Source organism: Cyprinus carpio, chromosome B6 (assembly GCF_018340385.1).
Source record: "Cyprinus carpio isolate SPL01 chromosome B6, ASM1834038v1, whole genome shotgun sequence".
NCBI lineage: Eukaryota > Metazoa > Chordata > Actinopteri > Cypriniformes > Cyprinidae > Cyprinus > Cyprinus carpio.
This window is the reverse complement of record NC_056602.1, coordinates 23,070,579-23,094,101: the sequence shown is the minus strand read 5'-3', so window position 1 is coordinate 23,094,101 and position 23,523 is coordinate 23,070,579. Positions and strand designations below refer to the sequence as shown.

At 37.3% G+C, this 23,523-nt stretch overlaps 1 protein-coding gene across 13 annotated transcripts in view; it reads left to right on the top strand.

Annotated features, from left to right (window-relative positions):
* Positions 1–23,523, top strand: part of LOC109048914 (forkhead box protein P1-B) — a 180,392-nt gene that overhangs the window by 119,919 nt on the left and 36,950 nt on the right. For 11 of the 13 annotated variants that reach the window (XM_042726357.1, XM_042726355.1, XM_042726353.1 and 8 more), the window contains 2 exons: positions 20,441–20,578; positions 21,490–21,582. In XM_042726357.1, the coding sequence (XP_042582291.1) occupies positions 20,441–20,578; positions 21,490–21,582 (231 nt within the window). Of the gene's footprint in view, positions 1–12,268; positions 12,548–20,440; positions 20,579–21,489; positions 21,583–23,523 lie in introns of those variants that run through there. The other 2 variants (XM_042726360.1, XM_042726359.1) reach the window with 2 other exon arrangements.

Sequence of the window (23,523 nt, the reverse complement as noted above, 5' to 3'; positions counted from 1 at the left end):
ATGTACATGCATGAGAAGTGACCTGAATATCACAGGGACTTGAAGCTTAGCTCATTTCATACAGAACACCACATAGCTAAACTAATATATCCTTGCAATCACATAGTAACACCCTAGTAACATGACACAGGTTTTGCACAAGCTAGTACCACACAGATTTTCTCCATCAAATGTAAATTCCTTTTTGTGAGGTGTTGTGGTAGAGCCGCACGATTAATCGAAAGCCAAGTGTGCAATTGTGTAACTGAATACTCAATTTTTACAGTCAAATATTTATTTAGAAATTATTACTATTATTAATTATTATTATTATTTTATAGTCACATTGATATAAATTTGCAACAACTTTTTCAACCCTACAAACAAGAACATCAAACTTGAAGCTTTAAAAAAAAAATTAGCATTTTAAATCTCGCAATCGTAATTTTTATCGGAAAAAGTGCAGTTCGATTTTTTTTTCCCCCAAATTGTACAGCCATACAATGTATCAGTATCATGTCATGTAGTGTAAAAGAACTTGGGTTGTGTAGATATCACTGGAAATAAGCCACACGGGAATAAATGCAGCTTGTGACCTTTAGGTTCTGTGTGAATTTTGAGATAACGCCTAAAGGATCAAGCTAAACAGCTTCACTCATCAGGCTGAGGGGTCAGTGGCCAACAGATTCCACTATCCAGACTGTTAGTACGTAGAGGAGGAGCAGACCAGCCTCAGCACACAAAGATAAAATTCAAATTCAAATGTATTAATGTATACAGAGAGCATGGCCAACCTGTCACTCACACCAGTGAAAAGAAAGCATGTGTGTTTTTGTCTTTCACCCTCATGCTCTGTTCCATCTTTCTATGACTGTGTTCAGAATGGAATCCTGGCATACTGCATACTACTTTGTACTGTATAATGCCTACTGTTTGTTAAAAAAAAAGTGAATCAGTATGCAGAAATAAACATTTCAAGCATGTTGCCTATAGTATGCTATATTATGAATCAGTTATTTTACATTTCTTTTTTTGTAATCTGAGGTGGGAACAGCCACTCCGCTAGGCCTGTCGCAATTTAAAAATAACATAAATTTAGCACTTTAATGTTTCTTCCTGGTGCAGTTGTGCTTTGTGAAGTTGTGCACTGTGCATTGTGGGATATAGCACCCAGTGTATTATGCTTTGTTTTATAGGCTACTGACCAATTTGTCACATGTAGTCTAGGGCTGTCAAAATTTTTTTTAATTTCGAATATTTGCCAAATTTAGAATAAAAATCCATATTCAAATGCAAAAACGTTGCATTCGAATTTTAGGTGTGCATCAGGCAGCCTTATCAGTGGCGCACAAAATACGACGAAGATGTAAGTGTTGCATTTTAATGCTTTTGTTAGCTTATCCAGTTGAAGCCACTAGATTCAGCGCTGCTACATTGTTCATTCAAAATATTGCAGAAAAAGAGAACAATCAATGCGGGGAAGATTTTGTTTACTTCAAAACCAAGCTGTTCACACAGAACGCATATTTATCGCATTTTCTAGAGGGACAAATCACCGCTGCACTCGCATCTTTCACAGGAGGGCTGCATGTTTAGAAAGCTATGTAAAATTAATGTAAGTTCAACTTTTAAAAAACATGTCTCGAGACTTTATTGCGGGTTTCCCCATCCCACTGCATCTCAAGTTTTTAAATGAAGTACTCTTTGTGATTGGTTTTGCGTCCTTTGTATTAAACTATACATACATGCATGATAGTGTTTTGTTTCTAATTAAGCAACTTTATTAATTCTATATGATTTAAAAACATTATTTTAAACGTTATGCACTTTTTTTCAAAGATAGTCGTGTTATTTCATTATGCTTTGAAGAAACGTGCATAATATTTTGCGTGATGCGCCCTCTTGTGGCCTTAGGAGAGAAGCCAAGTGCCCTACCCCCCCCCAACTGACATTATGCCTTTTAAATTCAAATATAATTTGAATATTGATAATATTTAATTTTAAATTTTGATTTTTTTTTTTTATAGATTTTTTTGGAGTTATTGTTTTAGTTTTTTAATTGTTTTTTTTAGGGCTCTTGTTGTGTATATTTTTTGTGGTATGTATTGTGGAAGTAATTCTGAACTTTGTCTTTCCTTCATTCTATCCACTAACTCTTTAGCTCATTATATTATACAAGCACCCAATAGCTCTTTACTGTCTTGTGTGATCTATCTATCATTAGATGCTGATCTCTATTAGGTGTTATTGCTGTATTGAGGCGCCAAAAGCCAACTTCAATTTGCTTTCCTTACTCTAGAGCGTATTAATTTGATTTGTGACTGTTTTATCACCAATTCAGCATTTCTGTCTCTGTCCACCTAAGACTTTTAAGATTTAAGTGTTTGCACATTATTTATATTGGTCAGTAGAGAAATGTAATTGTAGCATGCTAATTGTTAATTGTTGGGCTGTTTAAAGTTAACACAAGGTACGGTAGTGAATTCATGGGAACTTTTTCAAATCAATGGGCGCGTCTCTAACGTAAGTAGCACATTGAATGCTGGACAATTAACAGACAAAATGTATGATATTTCTTTATTAGTCATACTAGATTTTTTTTTTTTTTTATTAAATGGGGGGGGGTCTTTATTAATATGACACACAACATGGAACACCATAAACATCTGCTGTAGTGACAGAGGCTAAACACACTCGGCTGGTCAAAAAAAACACAAGTAAATCACCGACAAAATGACACGTATAATTAAAAGAGTCCATGCCACTTTACCACTTTACACCTACAGCAGAGAACGAGTGAGAGAGAGTCAACAAGAGAAAGAGAGAGAGGAAGATCGAGAGAGTGCAACTCCCTCCTTGCTAATTACGGTTATCACTGAAATGGTAGGTCTTGAGTCATTAGTTCCATGTGCATTTAATTAGAGGCAGTCTGAAATTGGATTTAACTTATTACTTTTTCATGGATCGCTTTCTTGTCATCACTTCAAATTGGATTGCAGCCCCAGGTAACTAATTATGCCCGCCACAGGATCAGGAGTGGAGAAATAGGTAATTAGGAACAACACTTGCGGACCTTCCTTGATAGTCCACCCTCGCCGTGGAATGAGGGGAAATAAAGAAGATTGAAAAAAGAGTGAGGATTATTTGCGACAATGCTGTGAAAGCAGGTGTGGTTAACTGTGCATTGGCGCAAGGGATGATGGGTAGGGAGCTGCCACCTATGGAGGATTTCTTTGACATGCAGCTGGGTTGACAATGTTATTTTGACATGATTTTGGCCCGTTGGCATAATGCCCCTACTAGACATGTTGTGGTTTAGTTGATCATTGCACAGTGTAAATGTCATGCCTATCCTCATGCATTCGTGAACTTTTGCCGTTAAAGGTCGCTTGAGCGTAAACATTTGCCGTTCACGCTTGAGTTGTCGAGAAGATATAGCAAAACCAAAGTGGTGTCAGTAGGCAGCCTGAAAAGAGAGGTTGTTTGTTTCCTTAGACAGTGTTGACGCTTGTTGAGATCAGCTGGACTGTTCGCTTATTTTTGGTGGAAACGAACCAGTGTCTTCTAAACATGTGCGAATCATCTGGAGGAGTTTGTTGCTGTACCAAAAAAACAGCTTCTTCTTTATGTATTATTATTATTATCATTATTATTATACAAAGATAAAGTAGACGATGCTGATTAGCCATCTCCGCACTGCAGTTCAAGAGAAATGCACCTTTCATATAGGCCTACTGCATTGCAAACGCTGCATACAAGGAAGGAATAACTGACAACGTGCTTTTGAATTAGGCCTACAGAAAAAAACAAAAACAAAGTACCATCACAAAGTTCTTGTTTGGCAAAATTAATATGAGCTATTTTGTGTCTTAAGACAACAAGTTCAATAAAACTTTTTTTATTATATTTCTACGGTAGAGGAAAATAGCCAAACCAAAAAGAAACAAAGAAAACACAATATGACATTCATGAAACCGTACTCAATGGAATGCGCACATGTGACTGGGGCTATAGGGCCATCTAGTGATCGCTGATTTTCTGAGGCTCAACTACGCGTGGATCGCGAGCTGTGTGTGTGTGGATTGGGCGAGGCTAAAAGGGTGGAACGGATTTGTCTAAATTGGAATGAATCGAATAATGTCTAATAGTTAATGTGTGTATGTGTGTAGGTTGATGAATGAATGTTTGTTTTAATCGCTACATGCACAAATTATGATACTTTAATACAAACTATAACATTTGTATTCACAAATATGTCTCTATTTGAACAAAATGCTGTACATTAATGTAATTCTTAACTGTGCAGACACTGGTTGAAAAGCATTTGTTTCAGTGTAATAACGCACATTTGCAAATTCTTCAAATCGAGTACAGGTTAAAGAATTGCACTGGGCCTTGTTTGTTGGGAGTTGTGTGTTTGGGGGGGTTGGGGGGGGGGGTTGAAATGTTGTAAACTGCGAAAATTAAGTCTCAAAATCCAAATGAACCTAACAAGATTGACTCAAACTAGACGTCAATTAATGCACGCGCGTCATCTGATCCACTTATGCACGGATTCCTTTTTGCACAAGCAATTTACTGTATGATACATTAATGCAGAACAGAACATTTATATTCGCAAACGTGTCTGTATTTGTACAAATCGCTGAACAATCATTAAATCCCGAATTCCACAGACTCAAATTGAAAGGTATTTGTTTGTGGTTAGTAAGATACATGTATAAAATGTGTGCAGTACATGGATAACTGTGCGTGCATCTGTTAATCATTTTGAGTCTAATTTCATCCCATACTTCTTCAGCTTCTTTGCGTAGGTGCTTGTCGTGAAGTTAAAACAAAAACACAGACAAAAACATGGTTTGAAATATGTATTTCTGTTTATCTATTTTTTTTATTTTACTCACTTTTGGCAAGTTATTGTTTGACCTTGATCGCAGGATTCCACTCGCACACTAAAACACCAGCAACTAAAGAAGTGTTTTATGACTTCCCTCGTTAATGTCCTCTGTTGTGAACGAGACTCATTCTCCCAGTCTTCAATAGTCAGAAATGTCAGAAATGTTTTTCAGTGTTTTGATGATGTCACAGGAAGTAATCAGTGGAGCTGTTTTGCACAATCTTTCTCCTTCTGTTTCTCTTTGCTTTTCTTTCATGATCATATGCAGTCGCAGGGAGGGCAAGTGGAGGTCAAGCGATAATGTCCTCTCACTTTAACAAACGATGAAGGGCCCGCACCCCCTTCTTCCCCTCCTTCCCCTCCACACACACACACACACATGCACACAGACAGACTGCAATTCCTTGTCTTCATAGAGTGCTACATGACACAGTGCAGAAGTTAGACCTTGGCTCTCCTTCACTAATACCCTCTTTCTTCTTTGCAGTTGTTTTTTTTTTCTCTAGTCTTTTTTTGAACTACTGTTTTTTTGGTGGAGACCCATGCATTGTCCTGACACATGTATACCACAGTGCAGCAATCTGTAACTCATTAGCGGTGCAGTGTGCTGGGGCTTGCTGGAGCTCAGCCAGAGCTTCCAGCCTCTCTTATAGTCAACCCCAGCACAGCGTAGAGCCCATCTCAGCCACGAGCAGCCCAATGTGAGCCGCAGACTCTCTGTCATCCCCTGCTCTGTTCTGGAGGTGACAATGAGGCTGTTTGCCAAACTGGAAGTCCGGCAGCTCTGATGATGTCAGTGTGGAAAACATACTAGTTTCACTTTAAGAATAAAAAAAAAAAAGTATCTTATGCTCACCAAGGCTGCATTTATTTGATCAATGATATAATAAAGACAGAACTATTGTCTAATATTATTACCATTTCAAATAACTGTTTTCTATTTGGATATATTTTTAAATGTAATTTATTCACTTGATGCAAAGCTGAATTTTCTGCATCATTACTCCAGTCTCCAGTGTCACATGATCCTTCAGAAATCATTCTAATATGCTGATTTGCTGCTCAAGAAACATTTTTTTTTATTATTATCATAATTAAAAAAGGTTGTGCTAGTTGTGATTGTTTTTTCAAGATTCTTTGAAGAATAAAAAAGTTAAAAAGAACATTTTTTTTTAAATAGTATTTTCTCACATTACTGTCACATTTGATCAAATGCAAGACTCAAAATTATTATTTATTAATTATAATTTTTATTTTTTTTATAAAAAAATCTGTCTTCATTTATTAAAAGTTTTAAATAATGCATGAATAAATGCAAAATGAAGCTTTCTAGCTTCAAAAAAGATATAAAAGCACCATAAAGACAAACAGACAAAAATTAAAATAAATGTTCACTGATCATTTTTGACCAGATCATTTGGGAACCTGATTAGTATGATTCATAAACAAATTATTCAGATGAGTTTTGTGAATTTAATATTGTTTATATTACATAACTTTATAGCATTTCTTCCTAATTAAAAGAAATCAACTTTTTTTAGTATGGAGGATTTGAATTTTTGATAATTTTATTTTTTGATACTTATTTATGAAAACTAGGGCAGATGTCAAGGATTTTAGTCAATAACAACTTAAATCTCATTCCGTTCGTCACACAAATATATTGTATGGCTTCAGAAGCATGTACTTCAGAAGTCATATGGACTGCTGTTTATACTTTTTTTGTCATTTGACATCCCAGTTCATATTAACTTTCACTATATAGAATAGGCAGAATATATAGAATAGGCAGAATATTCTTCAATAATTTACTTTTGTGACTCACAGAAGAAAGCCAAATAGGTTTGGCAGCTTGAGGGTGATTAAATGATGACAGAATCATCTTTTGTTTAAGTTCCTTTAAATACATGATCATTTGTTCATAATCACTTTAACAATTTTTTTATTTATTTTTTTGCTCTGAGGGAAAACCGTATGCGTATTTCTCATTCCTCCATCTGCGGCTGTATCCACGTATCATTCCTGTTCTCTTCAGCCGTTTGTTTTTTCAAGTCATATTGTAAGAATGCATTATGTGTAATGTGTAGATGAGAAACAGGTTTGGATGATGCTGTCATGATGAGGTCATCACGCTTTTTTCCAGACCGTCTGGCCCAGCCTGTAACGTCCAACCATCAAATTGCTGTTGCATCAAATCCAAGCACCGACCCTTAAAGCTACAGTGCCATTTTTGAGACCTTTTCACTTCAGTCATGTTTCGTTTCTCCCCTTCAAGCCACCCATCAACCCCCTTCTTCTTGTCTCCTCCCTCTCTCCTCTCGTCCCTCAATTCTTTCCATCTTTTCGTCCGTTTTCCACAACGGTATACAGATGTGTGGTCCATGTTGCTAGGACTGATTCATTCGTCCTGTGGGGAGTTTATGGATAGATGTATATACAGTAGGTCGTATTTGAGACTCCAAAACACTAAGAGCTATATTAGAAGCTTTGGGAAGTCTCTTGTGTGAAGTCACATCTGACGGCCCGTGGGTTCACTGGAGAACCTACAGTTGTCAGCGGTTAGCATGAGATGCTTGGGACAGGGGAATATGGGCTACTGTGATCAGTGTATGTTTAACTGCTTTGAGTAATTCAGCTCTTTCTCTCTCACTCTCTTTTCTTAATTTCTCTGTATGAGCTAATGTATTAAAATTGTCATTAAGGGCAGACAAAGCACACATGGTGTTGGTTTATATTTATTACAGATGTTAAAATACCCTGCTGTGGCCTAGTGTGGCTTTGTTTGTAATGGTCGACTGAGTTGCGAAAAAGAAAATATATTCACTGGCATTGATCACATGCCAGTACATTTTTTGTATCTGATGCAGTTGTTTTATGGTTATTTGGTTATTATAAGAAATAACCATAACAAAACGATTATATTATATTTAATGTATTGCTATGGATTCCTGACCTTAATATTTTATTTGTGATGTGTATTTAAGATTCATTTTTATTTTTCATTTATTGTAAAATACATTTTAAATACATTTTCAATTTTAAATACAAAATTAATTATTGCGTTAACGCGATAATAACGCATTAACTTTCCCAGCCCAAATATATATATAACTAACTAACCGGGCTTTGGGGGTCAAACACGCTCGGGCACAACTAAGATTGCCTTATTCTCACCCTTATACTCCCGCGCCGCGCTCTGTTGTGTTGGGTCCCACGATAGTGCAGGTCTCTACTTGGAAGGTGCCTGTTATAATATTATGATCAAGGCTCTGTACTCTGAGCATAACTTGTTTTTCTATAACAAACTATCAAATATTTTCTATAAAAACATTAATGCCCTGGCAGTGGCAAATAGCTTTGGTTTTATATTTAATTTGATTACACTGTTTAAGTTGAGATTTACAAGAAATATTTTAACTGCTACTATTTAAAGGAATACTGCTGTAAAAAAAAAAAAGCACTTTATTTGTTTAAAGTGTTTGCAAACCCAATGTTATTGCACTTTTGTTCATAAAGCAGTACTTTTAAATGGACAAAGTGCACAATACACTACTTTTGAATTCATTATTGAATTTTGTGCATAACAGTGTGATTAATTGCAGAAAAATCATGCGATTAATCACGATTAAAAAAATGGAATCGTTGCCCATATATATATAATATATATATATTAGCAATGTCAAACAAAGCAATGTATATATATATTAATGCTGCTCTTTTAAACTTTCTGTTTATCAAAGAATCCTTTGGGGGGGGGGGGTGTATATCCATAAAAACATTGTGCAACAGAACTGTTTTCAACATTGATTAAATATTTCTTGACCACCAAATCAGCATATTTGTATGATTTCTGAAGGATCATGTGACACTGAAGACTGGAGCAATGGCTGCTGCAATATATTTAGTTTTACCATGACTGGAATAAATTACATTTTAAAATATATTAGAATAGAAAACAGTTATTTTATATTGTAATAATATTTCACAACATCACTCTCTTTACTATATTTTTGAGAAAGTTTTTTTAAAAACATATATTTATAGTATATAATTGTGTTATATTAATACACATATATTAATATACATAAAGAATAAAAAAAAAACTTTTTATATAAGACAATTTTTTTTAATGCTCAAATATGGACATTCGTTTTTTTTTTTTGTTTTTTTTTTTTTTTTTTTTTTTTTTTGTTTTTTTTCCTTTGATCAAAATGTTTTGATGACGCTTCCAAAAATAGTGTCTGACTCAAAAAGCACACACTCTGAATCAATCACAATAGCACATAAAGAAAACAACATTCCCCCACCCACTTCATTTTTGTCGAACATCACCAACAAAAGCTCATGTTTTGACTGAAGGCAAAGCAGCGAAGCACAGATAGCAAAAGCACACTTTTCGCTAACGTATCAGTGTGCTATTAATCATACAAGATCTGCTTGATATTTAGCAGACTCGTGCCTTTTGCTAAATGTGCGTATAGTTTGCGGTGTCTGCAATGATTGTCTGTTCCCTTAAATACTTGCGCCAAATATCATCACCGCACACCGTACTGTACTGAAACTGCTGGCGTCATGATAGTCAGAGGTCAGAGATGACTGTTTGGTCTTTGCTCATTCATTAATAGAAGTGACATTCAAGATGTGTGCGCGCGTGTGTGATTGGTCTTTCAAAACGAAGGTTGTTGCCCACAGCACCAGCTGTTTTCTGTTAACATCACACCTGTTCTTCTAAAACCTGTTTCAGTAAACAACAGATTACGTTTAGTCACAGGACAGCGTTACAAATGAGCTTATTTAAACCCGCGCAAAGGTCTAAAAGAGCAAAGATATCTCTGTCATAGTAGTAGTACTAGAACCCGTCACGTCTGTAGTGGTTTTGCAATGACTCTTCACAAGAGGATTTGTATGACTGTGCGGTTTAAATGCTAAACTCAAGCAGGTTACCAGCAAATGCTTATCTGGGATCAGTTTCCCCTTGGTCCTGTGTCACCCTGACAGTCATACAGGGACCCGTGGAGCTGATCTGAGACGGAACGCGTTATTGTTTGTGTGTCAGTCTCGCGAAGGAGTCAACCTGTGCTTTCCAATTATCTGTAACAAGACATAAATGAATAGTGTTGGTTCTGTGACTCACAAAGTGATGGAGTGAATAAACAGCAAGATCTATTAGACGGCTTGGATAGAAAGAGTATGGGTAATTATGGCGTACAGGCCCGAACACAGCACAGATAGACGGGGAAAGAGCGAGAGAGAGACGAGAGGAGGAGGCTTGAACTGTATGTCTGCTAAATTTATCATGAGCCCTTTGGGAGCAGTGAAATGAGAACAGTGGCCTATTACTGCTAAGAAGGTGTTTTATTGAGAATACGCCGACATTCTGCCCAGGGGAGACGGCATAGGAGAGGGGGTACGGCCAAATGTGTGTGTGTGTGTTAGTTCATATGAGCGGCTGCATGTGTTGTGTGTGCATACTTGCACGGCTGCTTGCCTTTTTGCCCTTGCTTGAGAATGCTTACGCGTGTGTGCACACTTCTGAGAGTGTTAGTCAGGGAACCAATAAAATATTTAATTATTTACTAAGGTATAGACCTTTAATTGTTAGGTTCTTTAAGTCAGTAATCAATACAACTCATATCTGATGGTTTACAGAAATTGTTTACAGCCTCTCGTGCAATTACACTACAATGTTTTTGGACACATGCCACATAAATTGCACTATTTAATGTGATAATAATTTAATGTTGTTGTTTATGTCAAAGTACAGTGCCATGGTATTACTTTGTGATACCACCAGTTTACTTCTTTATAAAGGTATTACTTCTTTAAAAATGGAATTGATTTTTTTTTAGCAATAAACAAATCTGAAGTGTGTGTGTGTGTGTGTGTGTGTGTGTGTGTGTGTGTGTGTGTGTGTGTGTGTGTGTGTGTGTGTGTGTGTGTGTGTGTGTGTGTGTGTGTGATATTTATTTATTATTCAGATTTATTTAGTTGGTTGATTTTTTTTAATTATGTATCATTTTTTTGTAAAAATCCATTTTATTTTTATTTTATTTTTAATGAAATCAATTATGTCTTTGATTTCTGAAATGTTCATAATATTTCATGTTTTAAATGTCTTAGTAATTTAATTCAAAATATGTATATATATTTAAAAAAAAACTTGTTCTTGCCTAAATTTGATATAGTTCTTAATTATGATAATCATTTAGGTTGTTTTTTTAAGATACAGTACCATGGTATTAGTTTGTGATGCCATCACAGTACCCTCTTATGAGGTTATAGTGTTCATTTATTAATCAATTTATTAATTTAAAAAATCAGTAAGAAAAAGTATTTGTTACATATACAAATTATTTTATTTAAAAAAAAAAAATTTTGCTTGCAAATAAATGCCTTTTTTTTGTGAAATGCTAATATTGTAAATTAGCCTTCGATTTAAATGTGACTTTTTTGTGTCAACTATTGACTAATGCAGTAAGTTTAGCTTTTGTCTCTGGGTTTTGAATGTGTAATATAAAGTTTGCCAGTAGGGGGCGAAGCAACTTTTCTGTGTTTTTGCCCTTTATTTAAAAAAAAAAAAAAAAAAGTATGAGAAGGTGGTGATGTTTTAATCACTTCCTAGCACTGAGCACTTATGTTCTAACTGTTCACAGCAGAAGTAGGGCTACAGTGTGTGTTATTTTATGTTGGAAATTAGTGGATTTGGATTTAGACTGAATTGCACCCACACACAGAGTCAGTATGTGAATGGAAACAACAACCTTTTCCGTAGTTAAAGTTTGTGTCTGGTCAAGTAGTTTCAAAAGTACTCTTTTAATGACTGTAACATTTATTGTAAAATTTAATGTAAAAAGATCTTTTGTTTTTTATATTTATTTCATATAATTTACATAACTGTCATAGTTTTAGATAAAAATGAAACATTAAATCCTCCCTTTTTTCTAATGAAAGTGAATGGCCAAGCTTGTGTTACCATAAACAATTCCCATTTATAAGAACAATAACAACTTGCAGAATCTCTTTGTTTTTCTCCCACTCTTTCTCTCTGTCAGATAGTATTTGCTTATCTGTTGTTTAATTAAAGGGTTTCTTTTCTTCACTCTTCCATTGTTTCACCAGCATGGACAAAACCTTTACTAGGGTCAAAGGGTTAACAGCCATCAACTGTGCTGCTTTTTTCTTTTTGTTTTGTTTAGGTCCTTTTTGTTCTCTCTCTCTCTCTCCCTCTCCTTTTTTTTAATAGGGTCCCACACAAAGGCATTGCTTCACCTGCCCCCCTCCCACCCCAAACACACACACACACACACACACACACACACACACACGGCCTGCGGCGGCCCCAGCCGCTGCTTGTGTCCCCATTTGAATTGATTATGTTTAGAGGGCTGCTTGTGATTGGTGGAGAAAGGGCGTGGTTGATTGGATAGTTTTGTATCTTGTCAGCTAGGGAGCAACCTTGTGCGTGCAATCTGTCCATATCCCCGGGAAAAAGGCTTGAGACGCGGCAGCACATGCACACGCTCGCTGTAAACGCCTCTCTCTCTCTCTCTCTCTCTGCCTCTCGCTCGCTCTCCCTCTCTGCTCCGTGACTCGTGTCTTCTCATCTTCCGCGATCCTCCAAACGGCCCAGCTTCTCTCTGTTTACCCTGCCAGCCAAATGGAGTTTGTCAGGTTTGTCAATATGATTGATTCTGTAATTTTTCAGTGAAAGAGCTGTTTCTGTTGCTGTAGAAAAGTTTTACAATGCAGTACGTCCAGAGGTAAAAGAAGAAAGCTTGATTTCTCCGCATGCTGTTTGTATTAGTTTCTGTCATGCTGGTTGGTTAGGAGACGTGTAAACACTGTGATGCGATTACAAGTTGATGTTTGTAGTTTCTCTTGTCAGTTGCAGTTTACAAGCGCAGGATTTTAATATGAGGCTTTTGTTAAATGCTATTTTGTGTTGTACATTTATGTTTTTAGTTGAAGACAATCACAGTTATGCAGATACTTTTTTTTGTCAAAACATTTTTGTAGAAAGGTTTCTAGATTGAACATGCTGTGCAGTGTTGGATTTGTAGATATTTTAAGTTAGATTGATTAGTTTTGTATTTCATTCTTGTGAAAATTAGTGGCGCGCGCGCGTGTGTGTGTGTGTGTGTGTGTGTGTGTGTTGGGGAGGGTTTGTTCACCTTTACGGTTACCCACATTTAAAAAGGGGCAGGGACACACTCCGATTTGACACTTGTGTCATGGGCCCTCATTTATGTATGTGTGTGTGTGTGTGTGTGTGTGTGTGTGTGTGTGTGTGTGTGTGTGTGTGTGTGTGTGTGTGTGTGTGAGACCGCTCACATGCCAGGAGTGTGATTGCTGAAACAAAGACAAAGTTTTGACACTCTCCTGTAGTTTATGTGGGCTGCTTGCTTGTTTTAAATATATGCATGTTGTAAAATAATCAGTTGATGTTTTATTGATTCATTTAAAAGCAAATGATTTGAATGCTGATATGCAGTAATCAGCATGACAGTTTCTGGTTGCCGTCATTTTTTAGTTTGTGGAGTTTGGGATTCGAGGTCGTGGGGGGTTCGATACAAGGATGGCAGGAGAGGTAACGACTGGACGTGTGGAAAGTAAAGGCTAAACAGGGAGCCTCGCGGAGGGTAATGCCGCACAGCTGTGACCACCGGGCTCCTTCGTTTAGAAGGCGCGAGAGAGGGGTGAGAGCTGATTGGGCTGACAGTTTGTAATCAGACTTGATTTATTGTTCATTAGTAGTGCATTAGGGCCCGCTCTGGCTGGGGCCGAACTGCATTTATGTTGTGCCCTGACAGGCCGTGAGCCTGCCAACACCTGTCATATTAGCGGCGACGACAATGTTGGTGTGTGAGAGAATATTCACATGTGTTTGTGTTTACATGAGACGGGAGAACAAGCAAACTGTGTGTGCTGAATAGATATTTCCCATAGGAAAGTGTTGGGGGTGGGGGGGAGGTTCTGGTCAGTCGTTCATGCGGCTGACCTCTTTCACAGACGTCTTGCTCTACATTATGTGGTAAGAATCGAGAATACTTTGGTGATGATGACACACGGCATTACCAGCTGTTCTTTTCTGTTGTCTTTTCCCTTCGTTCTCCCACAGAGGAGAAAGATAAAGAAAGGAAACTTTTGCTTGTTTTTTTTTTTTCTCAAGATGCATTTCTTCTTTCTTTTCTTGTACTAAGTTTCCAGCAAGCACACCAGGTGAGCATCCTCTCTGGAAGAAGCAGTGTAGTGACGAATTGCTCGGAAAGACAATTTTATGATATACAGCAAAAAAAAAATGAATGCTTCTTTGACTCACATCTGCAACTTTATACTTTGAAAACTAATTTTAGCGTGGAACAGTATAAATTTAGAGGTTGTTTTTTTTTTGTGAAAGTTGTGATTTTATTTAACAAATTACAACACTCTTCTTTTTCAAAATTAGCTCACACGATAACAGTATCTCAAACCCAATATTAATTGACCCTGGCGACAAACATCACAACATGGCCGATTAAATCACGAAACGCAATTTACCGAAGCCTTCATGTGATGTCATGAAAACACGGATTAGCGTCGTTGTCGTTTGCCGTTGCGCAGAATGGGACCTCTCCCATGCTAGGATGTGACGACCATTGTCTCGAGTAAATTCTCAATTTGAGGAGGATTTGTGCGACTGTGATCTTAATTAAATCTCCACCGACTCCAATAACGCGTCTGAAGGCATGCGCGACGTTGCGTAACCTCGCTGAGCTAGTAAACCATAAATCATATCAGCAGGATGAGTAGAGCAAGAGAGAGAGAGGGAGAGAGCGGGAGGGAGGAAAGGGCATTAGGGTGTAGTGGAAAGGTGGAAAGTGGTGGAAAGCAGTTTGTCGACACCATTGTTTTTAGTGGCACATGTCAGGCTGGGTTGAGCAGGAGACATTCAGTGGCCCCGTTTTGTGACAGTATTTTAGTGTGTGTGAAGAGATTCACATCAAGGGTCACCTGGGGCTGCGTTGTGGTGAGAAATTATTATTGCTGCCAGTTATGAGATGATTCCAGTGGGAAGATCTTTGAGCCTTGATTTTTGTGAGTTTGGGGTGTGTTAGTTAAGGAATCATTGTGGTTGCTAGTAAGGTTTAATCATAAATTGTAATTGTTAACATGCTGTGTACTGTTGATGAAGAATAGCTATTTAATAGGTAAAGCTTGATGGAAATGAAAATATTAATAATGTAGATTAGTTTTTAGTTAAACAGAAATGTGTTTTCTTTGTGGCAGCACAATAATAAATATTTAATTTAAAATAATTAATAATAATACATTTTTATGATAAATTCATATGATGATATTCCTCACTTGTAAGTTTCTGCTAATTGTAAATAGATGATGCATTTAATGCACATCCTTTGCTCTTTATTTACTTGAACTAAACCTAAAAAAGCTGTCTTTGTCAGAAAGTGAAAACGGGAGAAATAACTATGAAATTGCCCAAAGTGCCCATTTAATTCTGACCACAATCACTTGAGTGCACATCACATTGCAATTACTAAACTCATAAGTAAGCACTTTCCAGGACTTAAAGGTTGTAGATGTCAAGGGTCAGGAAATTCAATACAAAATATAAATTCAGCATGCTGGTTTTCATGAATATATATATTTTTTTTTTCTTGCATTGTAATATGCAGAGAGATGAGAAACATGTTTATTTTTTGTCCTCGAATCCAAGGCAAACACTCATGGAGGCACGACACATGCCCGTGGCATATCCATAATGCACCCACCCACAGTTAGTGCGTGAGATCAAGTGAATATCCCTTGAGCAACATCTCAGAGGGTTCCGAGGCTGATGGTCCACCCCTTCGGGACACCCACCTGCAGTGGGGTTGAGTTAGTGTGGGAAAGGCAAAGCTGAACCTCATGCTCTCCTTCGCCCCTGCTTGTTTGTTTTACAGCAGAGCGGGCCAGCTCTGCTGAGAACTTGTTTGTTTGTGGTTTAGAAGTTAATTAAAGCTCAATCTGGATTTTTGTTTTTACAGTTGCCTTGAATGGGCCGCTTTCCCCCCACAGAATCTGCTCGGTAAATGGGCAGAAAATGTGACTATGATTATCCTGTTTATGTGAACTGTAAACGGGCTGCAAGAGAGCCAGAGCGAGGAAGAGGGAGTGGAATTATTCACAGTTCAGAAGCGGCTGGGGAGATGGATATATCTACGCTTCTGCCCCAGAGTGTTTTTGCTTTATAATAAAAACCATAATAATAATACTTGTACTGTACGTGCATGTTTTCATAAATGCATAAATATAAGACAAGAATATCTCCATTTAATCCATTATGAATTTAATATTTATTTCTCAAACTGTTTTTAGAACTTTCTACTCAGATTTTCTGCCCATTTAATTAGCACATTTTTTAAACTTCTTTTTAATTTTTGAACTAAACAAAATTTTTTGAAATTAAAATTGCACATTCAAATAAATAATTACACCACGCATGAAATAAGAAATCTTTTATTTTTTTTTGCGGCACGCTGTGCCAAATGAGCGCACGGACATTGCTATTCCCTATATCTCTGGACAAGGTAAACCAAGAGGCTTCAAACAGACCAAACCTCCTCTGATTTCTCAAGGGCTTGTTATTTTGTACTTCTCAATTCTATTTGATGTCCTGACAAAACAAGATGACACCGGGGAGCTGGCATTAAAATTTGATTTTCTTTTTTTTTCCTGCCCTCTTTCTTGCTTTCTTTCTTTGCAACCTGTTTCCGTGCGGCCAGTTTAATGTGTGAGACGCTCTGATTGAAGTTGCCCCCCTTCACTCTTCATCTTAATTGCCTATCTCTCTTTCTCTCGTTCTCTCCGTGCATGACATTTTGCTCTCTCAGGAAGAATGCGTTCTTCATTAAGTCAGTATCAGTGTTTCTGAGGTTCGTCAGATGTGTGTCAGATGTTTCCTCATTAGAGCCGTATTTTTGGATGCCGTTTCCTTTTCATAGTCATACTGAAGACGAACTGGACGGTGGATTTGAGCGCCAGGCTCAAATGAGCTAGATCCGCAGCTGCGTCCAGTACGCTCGATCTCCCAGCTGGCATCATTCTGTTGTTGTATATATTGAGATTGAACACCTTCGAGTTAAATAAAATGTAATGATCAATTTTTATGCCCATAAATTTTTGCAGTTTTATGTGCCATTGAAGAAGCAAAGTTATTAACAGATGTGTATTTTGCGGAATTATTTTTATTTTTGTATTATTGTTTTATCTTATAACATTTTGTTTACTTTTTGTTACATTTACTTATTTTACCCTTTTATGTTTGTTTTTTTAGCATTTACTTTTTGTTACATTTATCTGTTAATGTTTGTTTTTATGTTTACTTTTTTTTAGGTTTACATTTTAAAAATTACATTTTTGTTTGCCTTTTTTGTTTTTGTACATTTAACGATTTCTTAACATTTTTGGTATTTTATGTTTTTAAAAATTGAGTGTCAGGCTTGCTTATTAATTTTTGCAAATTGCAAATGTTTGCATGTGTTGGCATGTAAATGTTGAGTGTACAGCGTGTGTGTGTGTGTGTATGGGTAGGGCTGGTGGACAGCAGGCCTGCGCTAGCACATTGCCTACAGTCACATAGCAGCTGTTCGAGTATGTTATAGTTTCTGTGTGTGTGTGTGTGTGTGTGTGTGTGTGTGTGTGTGTGTTAATGTGCTACACTCACACCTGGCCTACACCTCTCCTTAGTGAAATTCATAACCGTCAGCTTTCTCCTATTTGCTCCCTTTCTTCCTCTCTTAACAATTCTTTCTTTTTCTAAGCAAATGAGTCTCGTGCTATTTAAAACTGTCCAAATGACAGCTGAAATATGCATTCATAAAATTCCTTGTATCTCGTTTAACCAGATATCTGCTTTATCTCATAGCACTTTCATCATGAGACTACTTGAAATATGTATTTGTTCTCACCTCTTATCAAGCAATATGGCCGTTTACCGCAATTCATAATAATAATTTCATTTCGCACACTTCCACAATTACGGCCAGAGTAGAAGAGCGAACAGCTCTGAGCAGTAAGAAACGGTATCCCTCACTCCTCTTAAGTGCTGCTGATATAGTGGCCAGGATGATATTTTTCAGCTGAAGTGCTTCTCTTCTGCGGCGGGCCTGTCTTAAAAAGATTCCAGCTCATTCACCAGCGGATTAAATGCTAGTAGTTACAATGATCAATAGGTTAAGAGGAGGCCCATCCCTCTCTCCACTAATGACCTCTGTGGTAATGGGCAGTAAAATGTGAGCTGTAATAGCCTTTCCGCTAGGGCTGAGGTTTGGTAGAAGTGGACACACACACACATACACATGCACACAATCATGCAGTAAATGAGGGTGTGAAGCTGGTGTCAGTGTGTCTGTAAGGTGTGGATATAAAGGGTTTAATTGGAACAGGCTGGTGTTGTGATTTGTTATGGCCTGAGAAGTTAGTAAATTTTAGTTATTATTTCTTTTACAAAGCATTTACATTTACATCAAATGTTTTAAAGTCTTTATTTGGTAGTCTTAATTTGGCAGTTGGAACTGTTATAAAATCTATTTAGCATGTTGCTTGGTTTTAAGAAGAAAAAAAATTGTAAAATGTTTTGTGTTAGTAAAAAGTTTTTTTAAGAGTTATAGGTAGTAGTAGAAATATGAATGCATAAATACAAAGTTTAATGCAAATTGAAATGTTTGTGTTTAAGTACATTATAATTAAGAAAAAAGTTCAAAAGTAAAGTTTTCTCAAAACCAAAAATTGTACAAAAAAAGATCACATTAGTGTCTAAATGTTACGTTGAAAATGTAAATCTAAATCAAGTCAAATGAAATAGATTTGAGTAAAAAGATCAGTTAGTCTTTCAAACTTTAAATATCAAAAACTATGTGGACATTAAATAATTATAATAACAATAATAACACAACAAAATAATCTTGTATTAAATTAAAATGAAGAGAAAATAAAAGCTATTTTAAAATATTAAGAAAAACTATAATGGTATCTAAATTATAAAGTAACACTGCAAAGTATAAATTGATCAAATTTCATTGCCAAATGTACACTCGTGTCTGGTGTCTGTGTGTTTTAGCTTGGATTGTCTCACCACCCACCCGTCTGCCTCTCTGACCTTCAGAATAGTTCATCAAAATTAGTGGCGCTGAGAAATAAGGACATGAGTGCATAATGACTGTGAAATGAAGAAATCAAGGGGTGCAGCCTATGCAAATGGTGCGCTAAGCCATGTGAAAAATGGGCCGCATATTAAGACGTGACACCCGTGTGTTTGGGGAGCATGCTTGTGTTTCACTTTGATCCGAGCACCACATATCCATTTTGGTGATGAGTTTATAACACATTCAACCCCGTCTTTGTAACATTGAGTGTATTTAGGAAGGTGTTCTTTTTTTTTATTATTGTTATACTTATTGTGGTATGTAATAGGTGAAGACACTGTGGAGGTTAAAACCCCGCCCCTTTCAGAGAGAACAGACTCAATTACGTTCATCAAGACGGGACAAATTCAAACGCATGTCAGCGGTTCTGAATCAGATGCAATTGGGGTAACCTTGGTGAAGGGAGACTGTCGCCCTAATGTCTGGCCAATCAGGAAGAGATGTGAAACATACATCTGCGATCTCGCACACGCTCGCTAAAACACACTGGGGATATGTTAACAGTTGCAAATGCCCGTCGCTATCAAGTTCAGCACAGACGTGGTTTGTCACCCAATGTCACAAAGGAGATTTTAATGGCGCGGGGTATCATAGAGAAAAGCTGACACTGAGACACACGCATGTACTGTATTCACGCAGCCTCTCTTCTAATTAAAAACCACTGTCAACAGCGCGAGGACCCTCTCAATATCACCACGTCATTTTCCTTTCCGGCCGTAATATGCTCACCCTTTTTATTCCGCTTGAGTTTGTTTGTGTGCCCTTTAATGTGTGTTTTGATATGGTTTTTTTTAGAGAGGGACCTTTTTTCCGTACACCTGAATTGTATTTGATGAAGTAACGAACACAGCGCATCCTGCATTGACACGGTTAGATTCGTGTTAATTGATATTCAGCGATTTTAAGTTTATGTACACAACGAAACGCTACACCGGGAGAGTTGTGACCCATTTTAGTGAAGCATCGCAGGGACAAGATGCTTCACGCTGATGAAGAGGGGGGAAAGCAATCATGAAAAAAATGAAAATACAAAACGTATTCACACAGTCACAAGCAAAACACGGACAGCACTCCAGAATAATGGCCAGTGGCCTTGTCAGTGGAGTGGGACGTTTGATGATGTGGTTGTTCGAGTGTTTATGTATGGGTTTTCTCTTTGTATCTGTCAGTCTCCCATCAGTCAGTGCAGCTTTGGCTTCTCATATCACTGCTTCTGAAAACTCCTCAGGTGCTTTTAGAGAAACAGATCTTGATCTCTTGGCACATTCTTCTGGTGACAGGCTACTGATAGGACATGTGATATGTTATCTTTAGTGTATGTATTGTGCTTCTCCAGATGTCATTGTATTCATGTGTCTGTCCTCTTCCTGTGTTTGTGTAGGTCCCAGTTTCTGTTGCTATGATGACACCACAGGTCATAACTCCTCAGCAGATGCAGCAAATCCTCCAACACCAAGTTCTGAGCCCCCAGCAGCTCCAGCTGTTACTGCAGCAACAACAAGCACTGATGTTACAGCAGGTACTGGCTCTCATTCTGTTTCAATCCATATACTATAGATTCCTTCTGTTTGAATTTCCCAAATATTACTCAGGCTTTGGCAAACATTATAATGTACATGACAAGAATTTAAATTAAATCATAAAATAATAAGCCATAAGGGTGTGTCAGAGTTCAAAAAATAAATAAATGCATTAATAATCAATAATAATAATCACTATATAATATATTATAGCAATACTATAAAAGATGTTGCTGGTATTAATAACATTATATTTATCACTAATAGTAATCACAGTGGTTCTTATAGAAAGTTATAGTTTTGCAATGCTAATAATAATTAATAATGTTAATACAATAAAAATGATTACAGCAGGTAATATACTCTGTTAGTCTTGTCTAGATCGTCTCAACATTGATGTGCATACCTGTATTTCAGCCATTTTTCAATGTCTTGAAAAAAATGTCTTGATGACCAACAAATGGAATCTTTCAGACATTCTAATGTAGCAATTCTATGGTAAATCTGTGACACATGACTCTAAGAATTCTACACATTCGGAATATGCTTGATGTGGATGTTCTCTGACTGTAGGTTCTTCCTGATTCTCAGGAAATTTGTAAACAATTTTGTAGTTGGTTTTGAAGCACGAGTGAGGGATGTGTAGACAAACTCACAACTTGCAAAACTCCTTCTTCATGCACATGTTTTCTGATTCTAAGCAATAAGTAGTAGTATGCCACAAATATTTAATATACAAGATTTTAGGTAATGTATTGTACTGTAGCAAAATGTCTTAAATAATTCTAAGGATCTAGGTAAGTAAAAATAGTTTTGTAACATTATACTTGGACTTTATTGGGAAAAAAATAAAACACAACAGAAGAACCGAGGAGGTTTCTTTAATTTATGACTCTGTGTGACTTTGCAGCAGCAACTCCAGGAGTTCTACAAGAAACAGCAAGAACAACTCCATCTTCAGCTCATCCAGCAGCAGCATGGCAGCAAACAGCAGAGTAAAGAGGTATGCTGACTGTATTACTTTACACATACACTCAGCCCTGGTGTTCATTACCTGCCCCCAGCGTATCCAGCAGCTGTTTCCCACCAGCAGAAGTGCAAAAGCAAAATCATTCCAGTGCCACGGTGACATCTTAGTTTGAGCTTTGACAAAAGGAAGAACCTTTTCCCGCTCTTCTATTTCTACATATCTATTTCTGTGTGTGTAAAAAAATATATAACCAGCAATAAATGCTGACATCTTTTTCAATTTTATTTGATTTTCTGTGCTAACCAGTTGTGAAATAAAATGTATTTCTGTGATGTTGCACCTCCAATATAATCTAAAAAAAAAATCTCACTGACCCAAACTTTTGTGAAGAGGAGTGTTAAGTGTTTTAATGGACCTAAAAAACTAACTTGGTTATTTGCCAAAATATTTAATAAACAAACATTTGCGATTCTACAAGAAATCTGTGCACAGAATCCATATAGATCCTTTTTTGAGCACTCTGTGTATTTATATGTGTGTACACAATATGACCAGATTGAAGGGTATGTGCGGTTTCCCCATTGACAGCAATATGGCACAGTTGTAGTATATCTGAAGAGTTCTACCTCTTTGTCTTTCTCTGTCTTCCTTCGTTTTAAGGCTGTATCACCAGCTGTGTTTCTGGCTGCTCTAATGACAGCAGGATAAGGCAATGCTCTGGACAAAAGAAGCGATTATTGCGCGGTCAAAAGCAGTTCAAAGACAATCAGAGTTTCACTTTTAACTTCCCCACGAGAGCTTCATTCTGTAACCGGAGAGAGAGCGCATAAATGAAGGCGAATGTTATAAAACACACACACACACGCTCTCACATGCTTACTTCAAAGTCCCCCAGCTCGCTAATTAATGAACTGGGGGCTTCAGTTTGGACAAGTTGTGGTGCGTTGCCTCCATAAATCAATGCGACAGGACTGTTTCTCTTGCCTCTGACAGAAGCTGTCACTCTTACTCTCTCTCTATCTCTCTCTTTCCCTCTCTCTGGTGTCAGAAGGACAGACGAGGGGAAGGGGACTCTAGAACGGGAGGGGGGTTGAAAGAGGGAGGGTGGCACCGTCAAAAGGAGAAACAATTGATCAGCTGAATGGAACGTGACGAACAGGAAGAAAAACACCATTTTAAAGAGTATTATGTATGATCACAGGAATTTGATGCAGCCCTCAAGAGGCTCTCTTCCGTCTGTGCGTGTTTTTCTCTCGCGTGCTCCCTCTCTCCCCCTCCTTCAGCTTTCTCTCGCACAGCCATCAAAAGATGGAATACGAATTGTTGCAGCAACTCCCCCCACGGGGGTCAGACAATAACCCCCCGCTGCTGCTTTGTGCCTCTTTTATTTAAAAGACAACAAAATTTCTTAGGTTTTCAAAGATTTTTAACTTTGGATTGGAGGCGAGGCAATAAAAGGGCCTGCCAGCGTCAGTCTGGATCATGTTGTCATCTGCTCTGTTCTCGCCTCTCTCGCGTGCCACTCCGAGTTAACCTCCCGTTCGCAAACCGGGCCAGCGTTAGGTTGACGCTTGTGTGCCGAGGAAGATCTTGAGTGGCCCAGGCTCTCCTGCAGGGTGTGCTGGCGTTTGATTTACGGTTCAATTTATTAACATGCAATAGGTATCATGAACTAATACTTTATACACACTTGTTAATAATTGCATTTTTAAATATACTTATATTTTAACATTTTAACAAGTTTTATAAATGAATATTAGACTAATAATTGCTATAAAATAATAATATGATAGTTAATGCATTAATGTTAATGAATTGAACCTTATTGTACAGAGGTTAGCGCCCAATTTTCTTACAATTTAAGTCGGCATGAAACAGAAGTTTGTGTTCAGTCATGTTTTCCTCCTTACTGTGACATATTTGAGAGAAATGGTTTCTCAAATGAGAAAAAATGTCGGACGGAGCTTGATTTTG